Source organism: Armigeres subalbatus, chromosome 2 (genome assembly GCF_024139115.2).
Source record: "Armigeres subalbatus isolate Guangzhou_Male chromosome 2, GZ_Asu_2, whole genome shotgun sequence".
In the NCBI taxonomy this organism is placed as follows: Eukaryota; Metazoa; Arthropoda; class Insecta; order Diptera; family Culicidae; genus Armigeres; species Armigeres subalbatus.
In genome coordinates, this window is record NC_085140.1 from 244,129,163 (window position 1) to 244,155,070 (window position 25,908).

A 25,908-nucleotide genomic window follows, 5' to 3' on the forward strand; every position below is an offset into this window, starting at 1 on the left:
AATATTTTGCACTAAAATATCATGAGGAAATCATATTATGTTATTTGTAAGAAGTGATCAATATCAAGTGCTATTGGCTTGTTCTTATCCATAGCATATTTTGATATTTAAATGATATTTCGGTGCAAATTTTTGATATTGTTGCCTGTTCTTTTATCTCTTATATCAATCAAATCCATATCATGTTTTGTTATGCTGTTCACGGCTTCTGCCCAGGTTTACTTTCACTTTAATGTAAATTTTACTGAATGTTTTTCTTTAACGAAAATGATACTTTGCATATATGGCTTCAATTATTCATCGATGTGAATATTGAATGATTCATGTTTATGAAATCTATATCTGAATTTTTTTGACAATCTGCTGTTTTATTTATTTTACTTTTAACTGAAGAGCAGTCTATCAGCTATGTTAGCTATGTCGAGAAATTGGAGCGGTTCCAGATGAACATTGTTTGACGTGACTGTGGTTCCCTTACATCGTTGAGAATAAGTTTTTGATAACTATAAATTAATGAGAATTTTATCTTTTTCATTTCAGAAATTCACTACCTTCACGACAGTAACGCTTAGCTTATTCGTAGGACTAGTTATATTAGGTAAGTCATTTCAGTTTCAATAACCAGAAAGTTTCTCGCTAAGCTATCCATGTTTACATAACTCATGTAGTTTATTTCATTCTGTGATTATCTTTTCGGTAGCATAAGCTTTTGTCTATCAGACATCACTATTGATATTTGATCACGGTATAGCATATGACTCAGGGGATGTATACTTATTACGCAAGCGCATACTGGGGTAGGAGAGTATGTTATTCTTTTTGGCTCCATAAAATTAAAAGCACGAATTAAATTACCTAGCTGTAATGATGCCTTACTTGCCTTTCAAAATGTTTTTAATTTGGCCCAACTTCTTTATCATCTACTCGAAATTTGATTCGGCAATTGATTTTGTTTTACTTAACTGATTCAAGTCACCTGTGTGGCTAATTGGTGACTCATGCTGACTTTGACTCTGATCATCTTCCTGTGACGTTTGAAATCTCACAAGAAACCATTGGTAATTCAATCAATTCACTTTTATTTTTCAAAAAGGTGATTGGAATTTATATAAAACACTAGTCGACCCGGCAGACGTTGTACTGCATGATAGGCGAAAATGCGCGTTGTGTACTGCTTATGCGAAATTTCCATACGATTCTTAGTTTTAGGTTTTCCTAATTAACTCAACCTTACTCGTGATTTTCCTATGAGGAAATATCATATAAACCCGTCGGAAACGATAACGAACATATTTGCTGAAGGAATGAAGGAAATCCATTCAGCCGTTTTCGAGTTATGCGGATACGAACACAGACCATTTCATTTTTATATATAGAGATATATCGATAGGAATTTTAACCAAAAGTGATATTGACAATGTTGTAAATGTGTAATTAGATTCAGCTCCATCATTATTGACGACGATATTCAACTTATGGGGCGAAGGAAACATCAAAGAACTCGCGATCCCTGTTTGAAACTTATATGGCGAGATTTGCGAAATTAAATTAAAAAACTTTGTTTGTTGTACGAGAAAGGCAAACCGGTTCGCTGTTCAGAGAATAAAGTCGCTAAGTTGGATCCCAGTTCGAAACTCTTTTGGAAATTGACTAATTAAAAAAAAAACTCGAAAGCCGAGCCCAGCTAGAGGTGTGCGCCACCGCGCCACTCCGCCGCCGATATTTTTGCATCGGCGCGCCGCCGTTTAAAATTTGTCACGCCGATGATATATAATTTTACACGCTGAAGTTCGCTAAATTTTCAGTGGAAATTCCGAAGATTCAGTGGAATTTCCGTTTAATTTCCTGATAGATCTCTACAACATCACGTTGAAACTCCAGAGAATGTTTCGTGAAGATACATGATTTCCATGAAAATTCCATACAATTTCTTGTTTTAATTTCGAAAAGCTCTTTGTAAAAACTAGTCAAAACTTCGTGTGAAAATTTCGAAGGATTTCCCGTTGAAATAAAATAAATAATTGAAAAAGAATTTTTAAATGGCAAATCGTTCGGCAGAAAGCCGTTTGGCCAAAAACCACAAGGCTGAAAGTTGTTTGGCCGAATATGTGGTTTATCCGAAAATACTATTTGGTAGAGGCTTACCCGAGCAAGGCTTGAGAGCAAATCGATAATTTGCTTTAATATTGTGTGAAATCATTGATTATGTTTATTTAATTTGATATCTTTTTGATCGTTTTTATGGTTAGAATAACAAAACGTACAGCAGAAAAATCTTATTGTGACATCAAATCAAAAACTATTCCTGCTGCCGATGAGTGCAAATCGTTGATATTGGTTTCCGAAAACAAAATAATTACACATTTTGATGTCATATCATTCAATTTAATAATCTACAACAAAATAAGATCAAAATATGTAAAATCATGATGATTCATATTTGAAAACAAATTATGAATCAATTTGATGTCAAAATCAAAATATGTTAGTTGTCCGAGAATGTCATTTGGTCGAATAGTTCCTTTGGCTGAAAAAATAACCGAATATGCTATTTGGCCGAAATGGACATTCGGTCAAAAGTGTCGTTCGGCTGAATTGGTCATTTTGGATATTTTCAAAACAAAGACGGAAGAATGTTTTAGGCTTCGCCAAAAAAAATGAACTATTCAAGAAAATTCTTCAAGTTTTTCCAGAATATTCATTAGGTTTTTTTTAAAGATTTTCCACGGGAATTACTTTCAAGTTTCGAGAACTCTTCGGAATTACCAAAAAAAACTCTTTGGATTTACCAAGGAAAATTGTTTGGAATTTACATGAGAATCTCTTCAGAGTTTTCACGGGAAATTGTTCCAAACTTCTATAGGAAAATATTCGGAATATCCACGGAAAGGACTTATTGAGTTTCTGTTGAGTATTCTTTGAAATTTACCCAGAACATTGTGACTTTAACGTCGACTTTGTCAGTCTAGATTATTTAAGACGGCTAGTTTTTATTCTTTATAAGAGTGGTTTTTTCGCAGGGAGAAGTTCATCACTAGATGGCTAGTTTGGCATAGCCAACTTTAAAACAACGGAAAAATGCTCGGAATTTTCGAGGATTTTTTCTTTATTTCTTTAGAAAACTCCTTCTATTTTTGATAAGAAATTCTTGGGAAATTCCATTGACCGAAAGCGACAGACGGAAGAAATGGTAATTTGGCCGAAAAAGCCTTTTGGCGAAACGATGGTTGGTCAAAAATGTCGTTTAGCCGAAATGGTTTTTCGACAGAATGGTCCATTTGGCCGAAAATGTCATTTGGTCCAACGGGTCATACGGCCAAATATCAATGACTGAACCTCGGACTGAACGGGTAATATGGTCAAAAATGGCCACTCGTTTGGCGAAATAGACTTTTTGTCAATTGACCATTGAACAAAATTCCGTAGCCTCTCTATTTTTAAGTCGATACTTACCTTTACTCAAAACTGGTTTGACAGAAAATGTAGTTTAGCTGAAAGCAAAAGGAAAATTTGGTCGGACTTGTAAAAAGTTGTTTGCCCTAACAGGCCATTTGACCAAAAAATGCCGTTTAGAAAGAATTGTCATTTGGCAGAAAAGCCGTCATAAGACGAGTTTAGTAGAATTCCCTTTAATTCCACCACCTCGTATTACTTTTACATATACGTATTTGAACCTCAACAGTAAGGTCGTCTTCAGTGTCTCGTACTTGCCATCGAGTCGAGTCAAGTACGAGACACTGAAGACGACCTTACGACCTTACAGTGGAATTAAAGGGAATTGCAATAAACTCGTCTTATGACAGTGAAAACATTCCATAAAAAAAAAAGCTAAATAATTTTCTTGAGAAAAAGCCGGCAAAGGTGTCCTTTCTGGAACCTTCTTTTAAAAGTGTCGTTCGGCTCAATTGCTCGTTTTCCAAAAAGACGATTAGCCGAATAGTTTATTTGACAGAAAAATACTATTCGCCGGAAGGCTTGTTTTACAGAAAGGACATTTCCGGGCAAAATTACCTTTAAACGATTTTTTCGGCCAAATTAACAGTTCGGCTGAATGTCCATTTTGTCTGTATGTCGCTTTAGGTCAAACTGCATTTTTGGTCAAACCAGTTTCGTCCTTATAACAGTTTCGTATACACGATTCGGCTCAATGGGATATGGGTAGATGACTTTTGACTCAAAGGCCAGTATCGATTTGAAAAGTAGAGGTTACGAAATTTCGTTCAACGGTCGTTTGACAAATAGGCCTTTTCAACGTAAATGTCATGGGGGCAGCAGGGACTTTGTCCAAGGGCTTGACGACCCCTCCCCATGGCCACTGCGAGTTAGACCGGAACCATCGTCCCTAACCCCTAATTCCAAGGCGTTAAGCGACCCGTGCCGAGGGGATGCATGGCCAGGGGGGTGAAATAATAAGCTAGGCCTTTAACGGAGCCTGTGGGGTACCTAGGCACCCTCCACAGTAATTGTCCCTTACCGCGTCATGCTGGGTTCTGGCGTGGTGGACCTCTTTTCCCGAGCAACTCGTGGGACCAAAATGGAAAACCAAGTCAATTCTTCAATTAGTGGTAGTAGTGTAGGCGACAACCCCTTCGCAAGAGGTGGGTTGTTCAGGTCTCCGCCTAGGAGGCCAGAGGCAATAGTCGGCAGCTCAGTGCGCAGCGCCAGCGTGGGTCACTTAACCATCTCCCAGGCTCCGCCGGTAGAGGTTATAGACGGCCCATGGCTTGTGAAAGCGATGAACCGCAAACGCGATGGGCTTTCGGCCTTCGAGGTGGCGACGGAACAGCTGGACGCCATCATCGACTTTGCGTCATCGAAGCATAATATCAGTAAGGACCTCAAGAGGAGCTTGCTGAAATTTCGAAAGTCGATGTTGGACGCCAAGCTGGAAACGGCGGTCGGGACGGCCAAGTGCGAACCCGTGAAATCTGTGGAGTCGAGGTCTACCCAGACTGAGGCCCAAGAATTCGCGGATTTGGGCAATGTCGAATCGGCCGAGGGCATGCCAGCGAAGACGGTGGTGCCAAAGTCTACCCAGACTGATGCTCAAGTATTCGCGGGCACGTCGGGGGTGACTGCTCCAACGGGGGAGACAGTCTCCAGGAGATGAGCTTCCTGGGGGCCGCTCCAAAACGCGGAGGGTTACTACCCCGAACAATGGTAATGGGGCTGGTAAGCTGAACCCCGGCCAGGTACCTCCAAAACTGGGGGAGGAAGGACCTGGAAAGGTCCGTCCACCCAGGAAAGACGGTGGTAAGGGGTTACGGCAGGCTGAGAGATCTCAGCCGCACCAGACCAGGGAAATAGAGGTGGATGACGCCTCCTGGACCCTGGACAAGAACAAGAGGAAACCGAAGACGTCAAGGGCCGAAAAGAAGGCATAGGCGAATAAGGGTAGTAAGAAGTCTATGGTAGGCGCCAATCGCTCCAGGGGCGATGCCCTAGTCATCACGATGGACGAGGCTAAGTACTCGGACGTCTTGAAGGCGATGAGGAGTGACGTCAAGCTCGGTGAACTCGGCGTCGCCGTACCCGGACGGGCGAGACGATCCTCGCGCCAAAGCGGGGCGTCTCGCAAAAGGGCGCCGCCTACAAGAAGTTGGCGGAGGAAGTCCTAGGCGAGACGGTCAAGGTGAGGGCACTCACGACGGAGGTGAATCTAAGGGTTAAATACCTGGACGAGATCACCGAAATCAAAGAGCTCGTCACGGCACTGCGGCGACAGTGTAAAGTGGAGGCGTCCACCGCAGCCGTTCGGCTACGGAAAGGTCCGGCAGGGACACAGGTAGCATTGGTTCGGCTATCTGCAGCGGACGCCTCCAAGGTAGTCAAGTTAGGGAGCGTCAAGGCGGGGTGGTCAGTATGCCCTGTGGGCATATATGAGCAACCCGAAGTTTGCTTCAAGTGCCTGGAACCGGGGCACAAGCAATGGGACTGCAAAGGCCCTGGCAGAAGCAAGCTCTGTCGACGCTGCGGATTAGAGGAACATAAGGCACCATGCTGCACGAACCCTCCCAACTGTTTGATCTGTTCCAGCAAAGCTGCGAACAGCAAGCACCCCATGGGAGGCTCGAAGTGCCTGGCGTTTAAGCGTGCTGCAAAATCACAGTGCAGGTAACGCAGTTAAACCTGAACCACTGTGATGCAGCCCAGCAACTGCTGTGTCAGACAGTTGCTGAATGGGGGACGGATATCGCCATCATAGCAGATCCTTACCGGGTACCCGCCAGGAACGGTAATTGGGTCACCGATGGGTCTAAAATGGCGGCGGGGAAATACCCAGTCCAAGAGTTGGTGTCTTCGACACACGAGGGCTTCGTCATTGCCAAAATCAACGGGGTCTTCTTCTGCAGCTGCTATGCGCCTCCTCGATGGTCGATCGAGCAGTTCGATCAAATGCTAGATTGTTTGACGGCTAACTTGATGGGGCGTAGGCCGGTGGTGATAGCGGGGGACTTCAACGCTTGGGCCGTGGAATGGGGAAGCCGATCCACGAATCAACGGGAGCAGATCCTGCTGGAATCACTGGCCATGTTGGATGTGGACTTGGCTAATGTCGGTATCAAAAGTAACTACAGCTGGAACGGGGCCGAGTCGATTATCGACGTTACGTTCTGGAGCCCTGGCCAAACGAGTAGTTCGAACTGGAGGGTAGATGATGGCTACACTCACAGCGACCACCTGGCGGTTCGCTACAGTATCGACTATATGACCAGCATTCAGCTGACGGAAGAAGAGGCGAGACCTAGCCCTCGTATGTGGAAGACATCATACTTCGACGACGAGGTGTTTAAGGAAGCGCTCCGCCGCGAGCACAATACTCTCGGTCTGAGCGGCGAGCAGCTGGTAATAGTACTCTCGCGTGCATGCGATGCCACCATGCCTAGGAAAGTCCACCCTAGGAATGGGAGGCCACCGACTTACTGGTGGACTCCAGCAATGGAGAAGAGGAGCGTGTTGAACGACGGGTGGCGTTCGTGGCTGCTGGAGCCGCTCTGAAGACTGAGATTAGATCAAGCAAAGGCCTGTGTCAAAGTGCCAACGCGAATCCATGGGGTGACGCCTATAGGGTCGTAATGGCCAAGACACGTGGGGTGATGGCCCCTACAGAGCGGTCTCCAAATATGGTGGAGAGGATCATCTCGGGGCTCTTCCCACGTCACGACCCAAGTCCCTGGCCTCCCTTTGTGGAGCTACCAGGGGCCAGGGTGGCCGACGAGGGAAGAGTAACTGTGGCGGAACTTGCGGGGATTGCACAGTCCTTTAGTGTAGGTAAGGCGCCAGGACCAGATGGTATTCCGAACCTGGCCATCAAAGCGGCCATTGCTGAGGCTTCTGAGATGTTCAGATCTGTCATGCAGAGATGCCTTGACGAGGGATTCTTCCCTGAAGCATGGAAAAGGCAGAGCTTGGTCCTATTGCCAAAGGCGGAAAAACCACCGGGGCACCTGTCGGCATATAGACCAATATGCCTGCTTGATACGGCGGGGAAGGTGCTCGAGAAGATCATCCTCAACAGGTTGTTGATACGCACGGGGGTGCGGATGGTCTATCGAGTAACCAGTTTGGCTTCCGAAAGGGTAAGTCGACCGTAGACGCTATCTTGTCGGTTACCAAATCCGCGGAGATAGCTATCCAGCGTAAGAGGAGGGAAGTTCGCTATTGTGCAGTAGTGACTCTCGACGTGAGGAATGCTTTCAATAGTGCCAGTTGGGCAGCTATTGCAGATGCGCTCCTGCGTCTTGGAATTCCCGAGTACCTGTACAAGATTCTCGGAAGCTACTTCCAGAATCGAGTACTGGTATACGACATGGAGGCGGGTCGGAAGTGCGTTGACTTAACCTCAGGGGTTCCGCAAGGTTCCATTCTGGGTCCGGTGTTATGGAACGTCATGTACGACGGTGTCTTGAGGTTGAAGTTCCCGGTGGGCGTGGTAATCGTCGGCTTCGCTGACGATATTACGCTGGAGGTCTATGGCCACTGGTCGACTGAGGTTCTTCTATGCATCGAACAGGGATGATGAAGAATCGAATTTAAAAAAATCAGCTTTACCAAAGACCTGCTGATTCCTGGTATAATTACAGCTAATCCAACTCCGACTGACTTTGCTGCCGTTATATGCATAACTGTCCCATGTACATGGAAATCCCAGCAAACATGGGATAAATATGCGTGTGACGGCAGTTTCTTTTTTTTTTGTTCGGGATTAACCACTGCGTCCATTTCATTGAACTTTTGTAGTATACCCGTGTTGGCTCATTGCCAACAAGGGATCGATAAAGGTTGGAGGTAGTCACTAACAACACATCCCACTACTACCGCACACGCACACTACTAATGATGACGACGCAGCTATGCCGGCTCACTGCCAGCACCTATTGACCGGCACACTGCCGACCAAACACGATGACGTCACTACCCACTGCTTGAACCCAACGATTGGCTCACTGCCAATGTTGGGTAAGCGACGACGAAGACGATGAGGTTGTGCTGGCTCACTGCCAACACACGAATGCGCAACACCGCAGGTACTGTCGTCCCAGTGCTGATCGTGTCGGCCTCCGTTCCCTACGATGATCCTATCCCTTCGATCCTACGCAATCGAAGACGTTGGCATCGTTACTTGAGAATTCATCATTCAACCTTTGCAAGATTGAATTTCAAACGCTGTAGTGACGATTACAGACGGTTGAATGCTGCACTGTATAAAAGTCATGTTCTAAGAGTGCAGAATAATTTACGTCGTGAACCTAAATCTTTCTGGAGCTTCGTTAATAGTAAGAGGAAGAATACGTCTGTCACTCCTAATATAGTTTATGAGGATAATGAGTCGACAAGTGAATCTGAAGCGTGTGATCTATTCGCCAGACACTTCGCATCTGTTTTCTAGACGGAATCATCTGATGTTGAGGCTGAGCTTGCTATGACAAACGTTCCATTGGACGCTGTGGATCTGAATACTTTTGAAATATCTCCTGCTATGGTCATCCAAGCCGCTAAAAAGCTGAAAAATTCCTTTTCTCCTGGGCCGGATGGTATTCCTGCTGCTATACTTCGTCGCTGTGCTACTGCTGTTGCAGAACCGCTTGCCTTTGTTTTTAACAAATCATTCGAAAGTGGGGTTTTTCCCATGTGCTGGAAACATTCTTATATGTTTCCGGTACACAAAAGTGGAGATCGTCGTGATGTCAAAAACTACCGTGGAATCACTAGTCTGTGTGCGCTTCAAAGCTATTTGAAGTCATGGTTAGTGTCTACGTTTTGCGCGCAACGAAGGCTTATATCTCTAACGAGCAACATGGATTCATGCCCGGCAGATCCGTTAGTACAAACTTGCTTGATTTCACGACTACTTGTATGACAGCATTGGAAGAAAAAGCGCAGGTGGACGTTATATATACGGATTTGAAAGCGGCTTTTGATAAAATTGACCACAAGATACTCCTTCGGAATTTGTCGCGATTGGGCGTTTCGGATAGACTCGTTGCATGGTTAACATCATACCTGTCTGGCAGAATACTGCGAGCTAAGTACGGAGCTGGTATTTCTTCACCGTTCACCTGTTCTTCAGGTGTCCCACAAGGAAGCAATCTGGGACCGTTACTGTTTGTCATATTTTTCAACGACGTAGCAACTTCTCTTGGATTTAGATGCAAGCTGATTTATGCCGATGATCTGAAAATATACATGGCAGTGCGGTGTATTGAAGACTGCTCTCATCTACAAACGCTGATTAATAGGTTTGCTCTCTGGTGTCCAGAAAATAAGCTTGTGATCAGCGTTCCAAAATGTGCTATGATGACTTTCCATTGCTCTAAGTATCAGTTAATATTTGATTACTGCATCGATAACTGCTGCCTCAAGAGGTTGGACCACATAACAGATCTTGGCGTTGTATTGGATTCAAAGCTCAGTTTTCACGCCCATTATGCGTCGATCATTTCCAAAGCCAATCGTCAACTTGGCTTTGTGACTAAAATTGCAAAGGAATTCACTGGTCCACATTGTCTAAAGGCACTGTATTGCTCCCTTGTAAAGCCAATTCTCGAAAGGTCATCCATTGTATGGGCGCCAAACGACGTAACATGGAATCTGAGAATCGAACGTATCCAAAAACGATTCATCAGGCTCGCATTGAGACATCTTCCGTGGCGGGACCCTGCGCATCTTCCTGCCTATCCCGAACGATGCCAATTGCTTGGTCTTGATACCTTGGATCGGCGACGGAAAATTCAGCAGGCTACTTTTATTGTAAAGTTGCTGAATGGAGAAATCGATTGCTCCCATCTCCTTTCGTTGATTGGATTTCGCGTACCTGGTAGAATGCTGAGACAGCGGACATTGCTGCACACTGGATTTCATCGCACTCTATTTGATTATAACCAGCCCATATGTACCATGATTCGTTTGTTTTCATCGATTGAAGCTGCATTCGATTTCGGAATTTCCACATCCCAGTTCGTGAATAGATTAAAAAGACAGAACCTAATTTAAGCTAATATTCATGTTATTCATTAAGACTGTTGAATGTCAGATGAATTATAAATAAACAAATAAACAAGTAAACAAATAAACAAATGATGGGAAGCAGTCGGCTTGCTGCCAACACAAGCACGAATGACGACAATGCAAGCCGGTACGCTACCGACGCTACTGTTGAGATGGTCGACGAAAACCACACGAACGATGGTCCACAGCACGATAAAATGGCTTCTGTTCGCCCAGTGGAAAGCGTCGCTTATTTTAATTAACTCTTAAAATAAGCTCTGAAAAGAGCTACTAATTAACTCTACCATTAAGTGAGCGAGCTAATCCACTGGTTGAACGAAGGAACTAGTAATGGCTTCGGCGTGGCACTGGAACTGTTGGACCGATTGGCGAAGGGGTTCTTCCTCGGATTGATGACAAAAAACTCCGGCTTTTCACTTTTGGTTTTTATTCCGCACACTTTGAGGTACAATTAACGAATGAACGAAATCTGTTTCTTACGTCTACTTTTATAATAATTTGAATACAAAAAAAAAAAGTACATTTGATATAGATGGCTTATTTTGATTGGTCGTCGTAAGCGAGCTTTTGATTGATTGGCTCCTCGGTAGCTCTTTGATGGAATGATGCAGTCGACTGTACTTTTCATCGCGGCTTGCGAGACATGACGGCGTCGGCATTCATGTTGGGCTGGTTTGAGTCGAGTCGCACCACCACCAAAGTGGCAACGTGTAAATACTGCACGTCGAAGAGCGATGACCAAATGATTGTCGTTAAAGAATGGCGTCATAGGATTTTTCGCTAGAGCGAACACCCTTGTCATTTGTTTAGTGCATGTCTTTCTGCTCCATTTCTATTGAGAAGAAATGAAGTAGTCGTTTTTTATTCAGATATTTTCTCAAGCTTAATGTAAGGCCTCTATCAGTTTCGGCTCAACAATAAGTGGGATAATACTGATTTTGACCATGCATCGGTACTGTAGTTCAAACATATTTTTGCTTCTTTTTATGAGTTCCGAATTCGTTTTTGTACAGAGATCTGATTTCATTGCGGTTGGCATTTCTGAATCTCACCTTCACACAGAGCTCTAATCTAATCAGTGTGTGTGTGTGTGTACAAACTAACCCCCACTGTCTGGCAGTGATGTTATGGAAGAAAGCTGTCTGTTAAAACAGTCAGATTTAATCCGGGAGTTAGAAAGTGCTAGCTCTACTGCAGCTCCAGTGACCCATTTCAGAGTGCCTGGTATTTCATGTCCACTCCGAGGTCACTATCACTAACAGTAAGCCCCGCCTGGTTATGCTACCGTTTATCAAATGGATAAAGGTATCATAATCAAACTTCCGGATTCAAAATGTATATAATATATTTTGAATCCAGCGCGCATTTAGTTTAATTCATTATACATATATTTTTAAATAGTTGTTGTATCTTACCAACGAGATGAAATAATATCCTATAACCTAAAAAAGCGCACCTCTCCAACGAGCCCAACAGCTACTTTTGGTAAGCTGTCAGTTGAAGCCGTCATTAACAACCAAACCTACATATGTGTATGCTTGTTTCGCATATTATTAAAAAATATTAAGCAATAATAAATAAATACTCATATGCCATGAAGCCTCCCTGATATACTGGAACTTCATCGGATCTTCCGTCGATCGGCTGTCCCACCTGTTGCGTTGTTGCCTTTTCGGCCAGCTCCAACAGTTCGTTATGGTCCATGCTGGGATGTTCTAGCATTTATATCAGCTCTCTGAGAGTTTCTTCCGCTAACTCTTCTTGCTGCACCAGGTCAACGTTGCAAGGGTCATCGATGGTAAGGTGGTATCTTCATTTTTGGCATGATTCATTTTTCTGGTTTCGTACAAGTAGTATAAGCATGCTTCAAATTTTCTGTGGCGTGAATTCGGGGTTTGTTCTCGGAGAAGACAAAAGTGTTCGAAACCATCCGATTATGATCACGATGTTAAATCCGAAACCGTCCTTATTCACACCATGCAAAACCCTTTAAGGACACCGAATTCGATTAGGTACTGTAAATTTTACACTTTAAAATAACATCACGGACACACGAAGCGAACAATAAGGAAAATATTTTTTTTTCTGGTACAGTTATGTTCCGATTTTATCACGTTCCGATTTTGTCACGCTCCGATTTTATCACGCTCCGATTTCGTCAACAAAATTATTCCGTTTTTATCAACAAGAAAATTCAATCAGTTTTTTAGAGATTTAGCATTTAAAATCAAATAACTTGGGTTAGTATCTGGCCAAATGTTCTATTTATAGTATTTCAAGCACTATTTAGCGGTAAAAAAGCCGTAACTAACAAGACAAGGTTTCTCTTTGCCGTCTTCTCCCCATCGAAATAAAAGAGACAAGATGCGGGTTTGTTTGCACTTTATTACTTCAGGACGAAGGATTACATTGTTATCTGGCGTTCTGATATAACCGGAACTTTTTCGGATGTTCTAGGCCGTCCAAACTGTTCTGGAGTACATATCCTCGAATGAATTAGGAAATATGTCTACAAACAAAATCTCCTGAGCTGGGATTTATGTCCAAAAATATCTATGTGATTATAAGACATAAATTGATCGAGTTTTGAATAAACGTAAACCATTTTAGGGTCTCCAAAATGCCCTGGAGTTCATAACATGTGATATACCCGATCAACAAAGCGATGAACGACGTATTCGTGCATCGTTGAATATCTTAGCAGGTACATTGAGCCGATAAGATTTCACTCATTACTTTTACACGCAGCTATAGGCCTTTTAGTTTCTCCAAAACATCCTTGAGTTCAAATCAGTTCAGAACATGTGATCTACCCTATCAACCAAGCCCTGGACGATGTATCCATGCATCGTTGAACATCCCAGCAGATCAATTTAGCCGATAGTATTTCATTCATAATTTTTACAATCTACTACAGGCCTGTGATCTAGTTGCTCAACCTGTGATCTAGTCCTGAAAGATGTACCTGTATATCGCTAAACATTCCAGCAGGTCCGTTGAGCCGATAGAATGGTACTTATTACTTTTACAAGCTACTACAGATCTTTTCTGTTCTCTAAAACGTCCTTGAGTTCCAAACATGTAATCTACACGTTCAACTAAGTCCTAAATGATATATCCGTGCATAACATCACAAACATTCCAGCAGTTCCATCGAGCTGGTAGGATATCACTTAATTCTTTTACAAGCTACAGTGGATCCTCCATGAGTTGATGTTCTAAGACTCGATATCGAATTGTTGGAACAAATTATACCATACAAAAATATGTTTACGGTTACTTTGATAGTCTTTTCGAACAATTTTCCAAGAATTTATGTTCCTCATCTCAATACCGACTTTATCACATCTCTTCAAAACGTCATGGATCTCAGATCATTTCACTACCGAATTTTCAAAACGGCTTTGACCTATCCAATGATCCAACTTATGAATGATGTTAGATATGATACCCTAGTGAAACCATTTAGCTTATATGACTTCAATCATCACTTGTTCTAGCCATTGCAGGCCTTTACGGTTGGCTAAAATATTCTGGAAGTCGTATTGTTTTATGTTATCATCCAAGGACGTTATACGCATGAACAAAACAATCCGCAACTAAATTGCTCGACACATACAATTCCTTAGTTATTGCGGCAGTACCGAAGGGACTATGAGCTTGGCGGCAATGGAAACGGTTTAGCGGGTCGGGGATGTAGTCCTGCCTCCCTCGTTTGCTGTTGGAGGTGGTCCCTAACCCCGCACTTCCTGGACAACCCAGGATGTCTGTTGAGCAGATTCCCCCTCCATTGCTTAGGAAGAAAAAAAAAGCTGAATTCGAAAACGTTTTGGAGAACCTTGAGCATCTCGTATTCCCGAAAACTGATCACTGTCTCAACGATCAAGATGACTAAACTTGATTGAGTGTTCAGATTGATTAAACAATGTGGTATAGGATCCAAATATTTCAGATTCATGTGCAAGCTGTCAGAAGCAAAATCTTCCCAAGGTTTTGGATATCTAGGTCTTTAGGGTATAGTCAACCTTGACCTCCAAGATTCTTCCTGGGTAGCCGACATCCTAATGAACATTTTTGCTGAAGAAACTGGGGACCTAGCTGTCTTCGGTAGTTTTTTTAGAGCCAATCTCAAACGCTGGGCATATATGACCCATCCGTCCTGAAAGGGTTGAGGAGGTCAAATATTTTCAAATTTATTGTTATGTTATCAACAGATGCCACCTTATCTTAGGGAACGTACATAAATTACGTCACGTGGAGGAGAGGGAGGGAGAGGGTTTCTAAAAGTGTAACTACTCATATCAATTTATATGAAATTTCATACAAAAAGTGGGACAATGAATGGAGGAGGGATTGACAATGGTTAATTTTTCGTAACATTATTTATGGACGTTCCCTTGATGCACTCCTTACTTGTCAGGAATCTCAACCAGTCATCAGTGGTGATAAATAAATATTTCCTATGTCTTTTCACTAACCCTTCCCACCCACTAGCATGTTCACGCGGTTTATGGACAGTCCTTTAGCATTTAAAAATGTTAGAACCTAAAAATATCACATTTTACCAGCAATAAATCATGTTTACTAAAATTTTAGCTAAAAAAAATTGTCTAAGAAAATTATTCCGATTTTGTCACTGTTCCGATTTTATCAACTGAAACTCACGGACCGTGTTGATAAAAACGGAACATACCTGTATAGCACCATCAGCCGAAACGAGGAAAAAATTTAGCCGTCAAAAATTTTCACATTCGCCCGTCGCACGCCGCACACTACGATCTCAGGATGGGAGTGGGACGGGGTGTCATACGCTATAGACGGAAGCTTGGGCAGAAAAATGGGAATTTTTTGGTTGGCGCTTGGTGCTATTTGGCAGAATCCCGGCCATATGCGGTGGATTAACCATTAGGGGAAGATGCCCCAGAAACATTTTGGCGAGGCAAAACGCAGTGGCACTAACCTACAATGTACTTGCGTCTTCACCCACTATCCATACCAGAATGCTGATTCGCCGACGCGTGTTGCTTTGTTCCCTAGGAGCTGCCAGCTAAAAGGAGTTTTGCCTCATGAGTTTTCCGGCAACAGAATATCACCACTTTTTTGAAATGTGAATATTATGAATATGATAGAGATTTTTGAAAATTTTTGAATGGTATCAACTAGCTATCTTGATTAACTAATGCATATTTTTTTCATTTAGACTACTTGTGGACACAACCGCACGCGACCACCCAACCTAACGGACGGTGGGTGGTTCGTCACTTCACTACCGCACAAGTTTTCTCCACCTAGTGGCTATTAGTGCAATTTAGTTTGCAAGATACAGTCTGCCATGCGTCTTCATCGCACTATCGAAAAACCGTTCTCACTTCACTACCGCACAAGTCTTTTTCTCACCTAATCGCTCAGTGAGACGAGGTGTCGTGTACCATGTGCCTCCTTCGCTCTATGAGCTTTGTTTTTCACTTAAGCACTACCGTGCGTCTCCTCTGTCCTCGCTGTCTTTCTACCACCGCAGCGCACTGAAACTGAATAAGCCAACTTTGCACCAGGCAGTCACCAAAGAAATGTAGGACATGTCGCGAAAACAAATGGCCATAGCTCTGGCGCCCATGACTGGATCGGGTCGATTTTCAGGCTCCAGTTCCCGATGACCAAGTTTGCTGAACCTAGCACATTTGGGATACCACTTTTTGCCTATCTCGTACTACGAAGTTATGTTCATACAAAATCTCATATGCACACTATAATTTCAACAGCATTAGCTATAAAATAAGAACGACCATACCGTTTAAGGTTCCCCAAAACACGCGCGACGCAATTTTATCGCTTGGCGACTGCGATTCTGTTGCCGTTGGAAGCGTAAATGGAACATTACCTGCCTGCAGTGACCCAACGATAGAATCGTAGCGACTAATTATCGCCGTCGTGGCGATGAAATCGATGAGGTCTGAGGGAGCCTTTAAATTTTAAAGACCTCAAAATTTGAATCACTCTAAAAGTCATGATGAAAGAACAATTTACTATGACAAATACGCCACCGCCTGTACAATACAAAATACATTATGAAGCAAAACAATATGGGGCAACTAATAGTTCGGTAGTAAAATATTCCTAACCCTTTTATACACAAATTCAAATGCACATACAATGGAGGAACCTCGCAGCCATTCGATACAAAAGGAAGGCGAATATCCTCCATCCGTTCAAAATACATCACTTGCTCTATCTGTTATCACACAATTATGCTTCAAATACTTTTTTATCTCCACTCCACACACTTGAAATTTTAATTGACTAATGGATTGTCATTTATCTTGCAGTTACCCGTTTAGGCTCAGGTTGGCATGTTGCTCAATCGACTATCGTCGCCCCATACAAGGCGTTCTCGCGGGAAAAGCTTCCGGCTCGGTTGGGCGCCCACATCGGACTGATGCACATCAACATTACGCTGGCGGCTCTGCCAGTTGGCAACTGGTCCACCCCGGACATTGACTTCAACGAACGATTTAGCTGGGAACAGGCTAATGATATGGGCAACTCGTACAAAAACGCTTTGCAGCGTGGCTTGCCGTATCCAATTCTGACCGTAGCGGAATATTTCAGTCTGGGCCAGGAAGGATTCTGCTGGGGTGGACAGTATCGCGCAGCTGGCTACTACGCTAGCATACTGTTGTGGCAAGTTTTCTGTTAGCTTAAAGTGAAGTATGTTTTTTAACGTATTTTTCCCGTAGGGCATCTTTCGCCTCGTGGCTGATGATGAACTTGCTGCTGGTGGCTGTGCCACGTTATGGGGCCTATATGATGACTCTCACCGGAGGTCTGCTGATAGGGGCCAGCGTTGGCTATAGTCAGATGCTACCAAAGCAACCGTTGACGATCTTCATCGAAGGAGGCCGGATCAGTTTTCGGCTAGGGTGGTGCTTTTGGCTTGTGCTGGTTGCAGGTTGAACATTCATTAATTTGTTAATATTTGTGTTTGCAATGTGATAACTTCGTTGCTATCCGATCGATCCGTATCGAGCTGTTATGGATCGGGTGTGGTTCTATCGGATAACCAACGAAATGTTGTTTGGTTCTATTGATTATCAAATGTTTGATTTTTCAGTCATTTGGAGCTGTAACGTACCACACCTGTACCAATTGGACAAAAGCATAAAACTCATTTCGTCGATTTCATGTTTCGTAATTCGGTTCATTCAAAAAGCATCTACTGTTTCATATTGTATATTAAATTTTTCATCTCGTTTATATTACTTGAAAATGATATTTAGCTTTCCGTTGATCTGCGTTGCATTCACACATAAGAAATATTTTACTAAACCAATTGCAGAAAACGTTTCGGAAACGGAACGGAAACAAATCTCCGGTATCCAAACTCCGAACGGATTTCAGGATCTAGTAACTTTTCTGGTGATTCATTCAAACTTCTTAAATTTTGAAACTTTACTAATGCCGATAATACATCCGCTGTGATTTATTTTATTTTAGTTGTTTATGTATAATTACTTCATTATTTATTTATGTATCATCAGACTAAGGCCGGAGTAGCCTGTGCTGCACATAAAAGACTTCTCCATTCAGCTCGGTTCATGGCTGCACTTCGCCAACCACGCAGTCTGCGGAGGGTCCGCAAGTCGTCCTCCACCTGATCGATCCACCTTGCCGGCTGTGCACCTCGCCTTCTTGTTCCCGTCGGATCGTTGTCGAGAACCATTTTGACCGGATTACTGTCCGACATTCTGGCTACGTGCCCGGCCCACCGCAGTCTTCCGATTTTCGCGGTGTGAACGATGGATGGTTCCCCAACAGCTGATGCAACTCGTGGTTCATTCGCCTCCTCCACGTACCGTCCGCCATCTGCAACCCACCATAAATGGTACGCAACACTTTCCTTTCGAAAACTCCCAGTGCGCGTTGGTCCTCCACGAGCATCGTCCAGGTCTCGTGTCCGTAGAGAACTACCGGTCTTATAAGCGTTTTGTAGATAGTCAGTTTGGTACGGCGGCGAACTCTATTCGATCGAAGCGTCTTGCGGAGTCCAAAGTACGTACGATTTCCAGCCACTATGCGTCTCCGAATTTCTCTGCTGGTATCGTTATCGGCGGTCACCAGTGAGCCCAAGTACACGATTTCTTCAACCACCTCGATTTCGTCACCACCGATAGAAACTCGTGGTGGGTGGCTCACATTGACCTCTCTTGAGCCTCTTCCTATCATGTACTTCGTCTTCGACGTGTTGATGACTAGTCCAATCCGTTTAGCTTCGCTTTTCAGTCTGATGTAGGCTTCCTCCATCCTCTCAAAGTTACGTGCCATGATATCAATGTCGTCGGCGAAACCAAATAACTGGACGGACTTCGTGAAAATCGTACCACTCGTGTCAATCCCTGCCCTTCGTATTACTCCCTCCAAAGCGATGTTGAATAGCAGACACGAAAGACCATCACCTTGCCGTAACCCTCTACGGGTTTCGAAGGGACTCGAGAATGCCCCTGAAACTCGAACTACGCACATCACCCTATCCATCGCCGCCTTGATCAACCGTATCAGTTTATCCGGAAATCCGTTTTCGTGCATTAGCTGCCGTAGCTGGTCCCGATCGATTGTATCATATGCGGCTTTGAAGTCGATAAATAGATGATGTGTGGGCACGTTGTATTCGCGGCATTTCTGCAATACCTGACGTATGGCGAACACCTGATCTGTGGTAGAGCTTCATTATGTGGTAGTTACTTCATTATGCATGAATCATTAAATCAAATAAGAATTTTAGTCTTTTTTGGGTCATTTTTAGACGTATCTTCAAGGAGTTTTACTGCGATTTTGGCTGCTTTTTTATCTTCCCGATTCCATCCATCCTGTCGTTTTTTTGCTTGTAATTTATCAAACCACGCTCTGTACTCTTTGCTAGTAGCGTCAGCAGGAGGACGTGGTCGTTTCTGATAATGTTGCGTGACTTTGAGCGTAGGAAGTAGTACGGTTTTGTTGAATGAATACAAAATGTCCCTTCTTTTGGACGATACTGGACCAAATGGAAACAGAAGCTTTGCGTTCTGTCTAACATTCATTCCTGATTTTCCATATCACGCCCTTCTCGTTCTTCCGGTATATCTATTGAGAGAGATTCATTGCGAACAGTAACCGAAACGTCATCCGGTGTCATTGAGGAAATTGTTGAATCAAACATTTTACATGCCGCCATTGCTTGTTGATGTTCTGCTGAAACTCAATTTGTGAGTTTCAATTTTTCTGCTTCCAGCTTAAAACTTACCCAGAATACCATCATCCTCAAAACTCTAAAATCCATCGGCAGCGTCTTCTGGAGAAATTGAAAATAGCCTCGCCTCTTGTTGGCTACACACGCCAACGCAAGCTTTTCACAGCAACGGAGCAGCCAACCGATTGATCCCCAGCATCAACAATGCCGGACTCAGAAACCCTTCTGCTATTAAAACTCAAACAGGACTAACTAGCTCTTCGATCGTCTGCCTTCCTAGTGGTCAATTCTGATAAGAACTATGGCCGATAACTCTTTCAAGGGGGAAGGCAGCGAGAAATTGTGGCATTCGTTAGTTCCAGCGGTACATCCGCGATAATCACACCAGCAGAGGGTTTACTGAGCAGCGGCCAAATCCCTCGGAGGAAATCGGTTGCTGCAGGCAAAGCGGGAACGGGAAGCAACAGAACCAAATTGCGGCAAAATCCTTTCAGCGACCAGACGTGCAGCAGCTGCCGCAATCCTCAGGGCTCAGCTTGAAATGATGATCCAGACCAGGTTTCGTTTTAATCTTTATTTCACTGTGCAGATTACGATTTACTAATGACAAGAAATTTTGTTTCACACACTCTTTTATAGTTGCCGCAGGTGAAAAAAAATGTATTTGAAAAATCTGATTGGTCCGCCAATCAGCGGCCTCGCTCTATCGGTACTGTACTTTCATGACGCAAGCAAAAAAAAGTTGGTGGTCATAGGTGACTGTACACCCGCGGCCTACTCGGCTTTGGTGTGTGTGGATTTTGCTTAACGATGGGATGGGAAAGGAAAGGGAAATAAAAGAGAACTTGATTGCTATACAGGGTTGAAATGCGGAGCGATGCTAGGCTGGGTTGCGTCATATTCGCCATCGCGAACATACACCCCCGCGCAAGTGATGGCGTCTATTGGGTGGTCGTGGCATCCTTGTCCGATGACTGATTATCTTCTATGGGTAGGAGAGAAAGTTTATTAATAGGTCTTCGAAACAATGATTCCCCTACGCGAACGTCTACCGTTCTCACTAGTTCGTCACTTCCAGGGTAAACCGCCACAATAATGCCCATCTTCCATTGTTGTGGAGGTAAATTCTTATCCTCCAGTAAAACAACCTGTCCCGGAGCAATGTTTGGAGCACGCAGAAAATGTTTTGCTCTTGGTTGAAGGCTAACCAAATAATCCCTAACCCATGATTTCCAAAAATGATCTCTTATCTTCTGCAAATGCTGCCAGCGAGTTAGACGATTGTCACTTATCGACTCATGCGACGGCTCCGGAATTGCATTCATGGGTCGCCCAATTAAGAAGTGTGACGGAGTTATCACATCACCGTCAGAAGGATCATCAGAGATCGAAAAAAGCGGACGCGAGTTAAGAATGGCCTCTACTTGTGCAAGTAACGTGCCAAACTCCTCAAAAGTCAATGGAGTTTCTTTGAGAATTCTTTTCAAATGGTATTTGGTACTTTTCACTGCTGCCTCCCAGAGGCCTCCAAATTCTGGAGCTTCTGGGGGTATGAAGTGCCATATGATTTCCTTTGATCGACAAAAGGAATTAATATCCCGAACAGAAACTTGGTCTTGGAACAGCGTGAAAAGATTATGCAGCTCTGTTTTAGCACCCCGAAAATTAGTTCCATTATCAGAGTGTATTTCACGTGGAACTCCTCTCCGACAAACAAACCTCTGTAGAGCTGCTATAAACGCAACGGTTGTCATATCCGAAACAAGTTCAATGTGAACTGCTTTTGTTGTTAGACATACAAACACTGATATGTATGCCTTCACGATCACAGGTTTTCTCGTTCCTTGCTTTACGAGAAAAGGTCCCGCATAATCAACTCCTGTGATCTCAAAAGGAGCTTTACATGTTACTCGCGTTGAAGGCAGATTTCCCATATACTGAGTAACACCCCTCGGCTTCGACCGGAAACATTGCACACAACGCCTTGTTATTTTCCTAACAGCGGATCGGGACCCCAAAAGCCAAAAACGTTGCCTTAAAGCAGACAGAAGTCCTGTCGGGCCCACATGCATATTTTCCTCGTGATATGCACGAATAATGAGGTCTGTTATGTGATGTTGTGGAAGTATGTACTGATGTTTTGTCTGCACTGGCAAACAAGAATTCTGGAGTCGACCTCCAACTCGCACAGCTCCGTCTTGTAGAAAAGGACCTAACGCGCCGATTTTCCGGCAAGGTTCACCTTGCTCTACACGCTGTACTTCTTTCATTAGGGTCTCGTGTTGAATCAACACTACTATCGTATGTAGCGATCTTCTGAGCTCTATTATCGTTGGAAACGGTTCGGTTGTACGATTGAGCTTATCTCGACAGTTTTTTATGAAACGTTGAACGTAGGCAAGGACGCGCTGGAGCTTTCGGAAAGAACTAAAACGTTTGAATAGCGGAAGATCGTCGAGATTCATGACAGTAATTGCGATTGCAGCGGAGGTTTTTATTTCCGGAAGATAAGAATCGGGTAATTCTTCCAGAACAATTTGTTCATAATCGCGCGAATGTAGAAATGCTGGACCATTCCACCATAACGAGTTTCCTTTCAAATGATCAGGAGACTGACCTCGTGATACTACATCAGCCGGGTTCTCTTTCGACCGAACATAGCTCCACTGCGTATGTTGATTCTCTTGGATTATCTCGATGACGCGGTTCCGAACAAACGGCTGTAGCATTGCGGGAGGTTTCCGCAACCATGCAAGTACTATTTGACTGTCTGACCACAAGTGAATGCCTGACACGTTGGCATGCAATATGGGAGCTACTTTGTGGACAAGTCGTGAAAGCAGTAATGCTGCACAGAGCTCTTTTCGAGCAATCGTAATTTCCTGAAGAGGGGAAATCTTACTTTTGCTGCACAGCAGCCGAACAAAACATTCATCCCCAGAACCAATGCATCGGATGTAAAGGCAGGCTCCGTAAGCTGACCCTGAAGCATCAGCGAAGCCGTGAAGTTCCAAAGAAGAATACTGACAACCAACAACAGATCTTGGAACTTTTATTTCTCTTACTCCTTTCAAAGATTCACTGAAGCGCAGCCAATCATTTAGTAGGTTCCCTTCTAAAGGAGAATCCCAATCAATTTTAGCTGACCATGTACGTTGCATCAATTGTTTTGCCAACACAACGATAGGAGAGAGAAAACCTACTGGATCGAACAACTTTGCACATTTCGAAAATACCATTCGCTTGGTAACAGGTGTGGTTTCTGAAGAGTTGTCAGTAGCGTACAGGAATTCATCTGTAAGTGGATCCCATATCAACCCAAGCGTTTTAATCACTTCATTAGTAGACAGTTGATCAAGTTGAAGCAGTTTCTCTTGTTCAGATTCCGGAATGTCTCGTAGAATCAGCTCGGTATTCGCACACCACTTGTGCACTGGAAATCCTCCTTTCTCTAGCATAGATTTAAGCTGCTTGCCGCATTCAACAGCCTCCTCAACTGAATCAGCACCTGATATTATGTCATCGACATAGCAATCTTCCAGTACTATGCGCGCCGCCAGAGGAAATTCAGACCTTTCATCCTCACAAAGTTGGACTAATGCACGGGTTGCCAGGAATGGAGCTGCAGCGGTCCCGTATGTGACGGTTTGCAATTCCAGGATTCGAAGCCTTTCAGTTGGGCTAGCACGCCAGAAAATTCTCTGGACTGAGGTCTGTTCTGGGTGAACACGAACTTGTCTGTACATCTTCGTTATATCAGCGGTGAAGGCGAAACGGTACATTCTGAACCTCAGCAAAATGCTGAATAAGTCGCTCTGAACAGTTGCACCGACCTGTAGCACATCATTGAGTGACGTACCAGTGGGACACGATTTGGCGGATGCATCAAATACAACCCTTAGTTTGGTACTCGAACTATCTGGTCGAAGCACGGCATGGTGAGGCATGTAATATTTCACCGTGTTAGGGCGATCCTCGGACTCACGTATTTCCTTACAATGCCCCAACCGCTCATATTCATCAATGAATGATGAGTACTGGACTCGCAAGCTAGGTTGTTTCTGTAAACGTCTTTCAAGAAAGATGAAACGACGAAGAGCCAAAGATCTATTATCTTCAAGCTGGGATAAGTTGCTTCGAAACGGGAGTTTCACTACAAATCTGCCAGTAGAATCTCTCTGGTACGACTGGCGGAACGATTCCTCACATTCCTGTTCCTCCGTCGAATGAGCCGTTAGACTGTCCACTTCCTCAATCTCCCAGAACTTCTTTATTGCTTCATTCAGAGTCTCGATAGTAACCGAATTCACTAGTTGCGAATTCACCACAGCTAACGACTCGTCTTGGATTTCACCGGCGACCACCCAACCCAATTCAGTTTCGCGTAGCTGCGGCAAGCCTTCGCCGATGACAAGATGTCCTGGTCTTAATAGACGGAAGAATTCTGTCACTCCAATCAACAGATCTATTTCTGCCGGGCTACCAAACTTTGATCAGCCAATGGAAATCCTGAGGGGATTTTCCATCCAGAAATGTTTACGGACTTACATGGAAGAGGATTCGTGATTCGCTGTGTGACAAGACATTTCAACGACGAGTTGTAATCGGTATGCAATGAGTGGACGTTCACCTCGACCATCCGTGTTGACTTACTGCGGGCACCGCTCACGCCGACAATTTCCGCATTAACTGTTGTACCCTCAATTCCTAGCCTTTGGTACATTGAAGCAGTAAGGAGATTTGTTTGTGCTCCACAGTCCAAAAACGCTCGGCAACGGACAACACAACCGGTTTTGTCTAACAGATTCACGACGGCCGTGAGAAGCAGTACATTTGGAAGAACAGCTGAACAACAAGTCGAAGAAAGATTCGTGGATTCGGAACTATCGGAAGTAGATGGTTGTGGATCATTAGGAGAAGACGCTTGAACCGAAACATTTTGTTCTGGTGGCTTTGCTACACATTGTGTGGGGCTATCCTGCTTCTGCCCCTCCTCATGCAGAAGAGTGTGATGTCGCTTGTGACACTTAGAGCAACTACCCTTAGATGGACAGTTCAACGACCGGTGGCCACGTCGAAGACAATTGAAACACATTCGAGACTCTTTCACCTTTGCAATTCGAGCTGATACTGACAATTTGCGAAATTCGGAACATTGGTAATTAAAATGATTACCACCACACTGCACACACGGTTCACCATTTTCCGCGGAAGTAGATGCATGAACCTTGACGTTTACTGACTTTGACGCAGGTTGAATCGACCTACCAACAGAGGACTTTGCGACAGCGGGTTGATCAGTTTCACATCTTTCGAGAACACGACACTGCTCTTTGAGGAATTGCAATGTATCATCGAAATTAGGCAATTCACCGTGAGTGAGAGAACGTTCCCAGTATTTCCGAGTAACGGGATCAAGGCAAGATGTTAGTATTTTTGTTATGATTAACCCAGATGTGTCATCGATTGGTTGACCCATATACTTCAACCCTTCTACGTGCCGAGTGCACGTGTCTAGCAGTTCCCGTAGCTCCCGATAAGACTCCCCACTCATTCTTTTCAATGACAAAAGCCCCCCGATGTGGGTGTCAATAATCACCCTTTTATTTTCAAACCGTTCTATGAGAATGTCCCAAGCATGAGAGTAATTATTGTCCGCCAAAGTTTTTGCGTCAATAATACCTGCTGCTGCACCAACTAACGCCTTATCAAGGTGATGCAATTTTATTGCATCGGAGTCGGAACACTTATTGATGATGTCTTGGAACATCGTTTTAAAACGGGGCCAATTCTCATAACGCCCGTCAAAGGACGGGATTGGCGCCCTGAGTGGCTGTTGCTGAATAATCACTTGAGGAGAATTCAATTGTGCTGCAGCTGGTGTAGCAGCGGAAAAAGGTTTGGTCAAACATTCGATAAGTGTCTCCACACGAATCATAGCATCAGTGTGGAGATTTTCAAACTCGGAAAGTTTCCCATCCTGCTCATCGAGCTTTCCGGATGGGGTATTTGCCAGAATTTCCTTGTGGAAGGCAACATACGTATTATAAAACGTTTCAAGTTTTTTAGAATATACTCGTAGGATCGGAAGACTCACCTGGCTCGGATCATCCTCCGCCTGTTCCAGTGCCTTGACGATGGTGGTAACACTGGCCTTCGCTTGGCCACGCTGATGGACT

At 43.9% G+C, this 25,908-nt stretch overlaps 1 protein-coding gene across 10 annotated transcripts in view; it reads left to right on the forward strand.

Moving 5' to 3' along the window:
- The window catches only part of LOC134212018 (dual oxidase maturation factor 1), a 317,312-nt gene that overhangs the window by 277,065 nt on the left and 14,339 nt on the right, over positions 1-25,908 (forward strand). For all 10 annotated transcript variants that reach the window (XM_062689506.1, XM_062689499.1, XM_062689509.1 and 7 more), the window contains exons 6-8: positions 541-598; positions 16,833-17,187; positions 17,244-17,455. In XM_062689506.1, the coding sequence (XP_062545490.1) occupies positions 541-598; positions 16,833-17,187; positions 17,244-17,455 (625 nt within the window). The remainder of the gene's footprint in view (positions 1-540; positions 599-16,832; positions 17,188-17,243; positions 17,456-25,908) is intronic.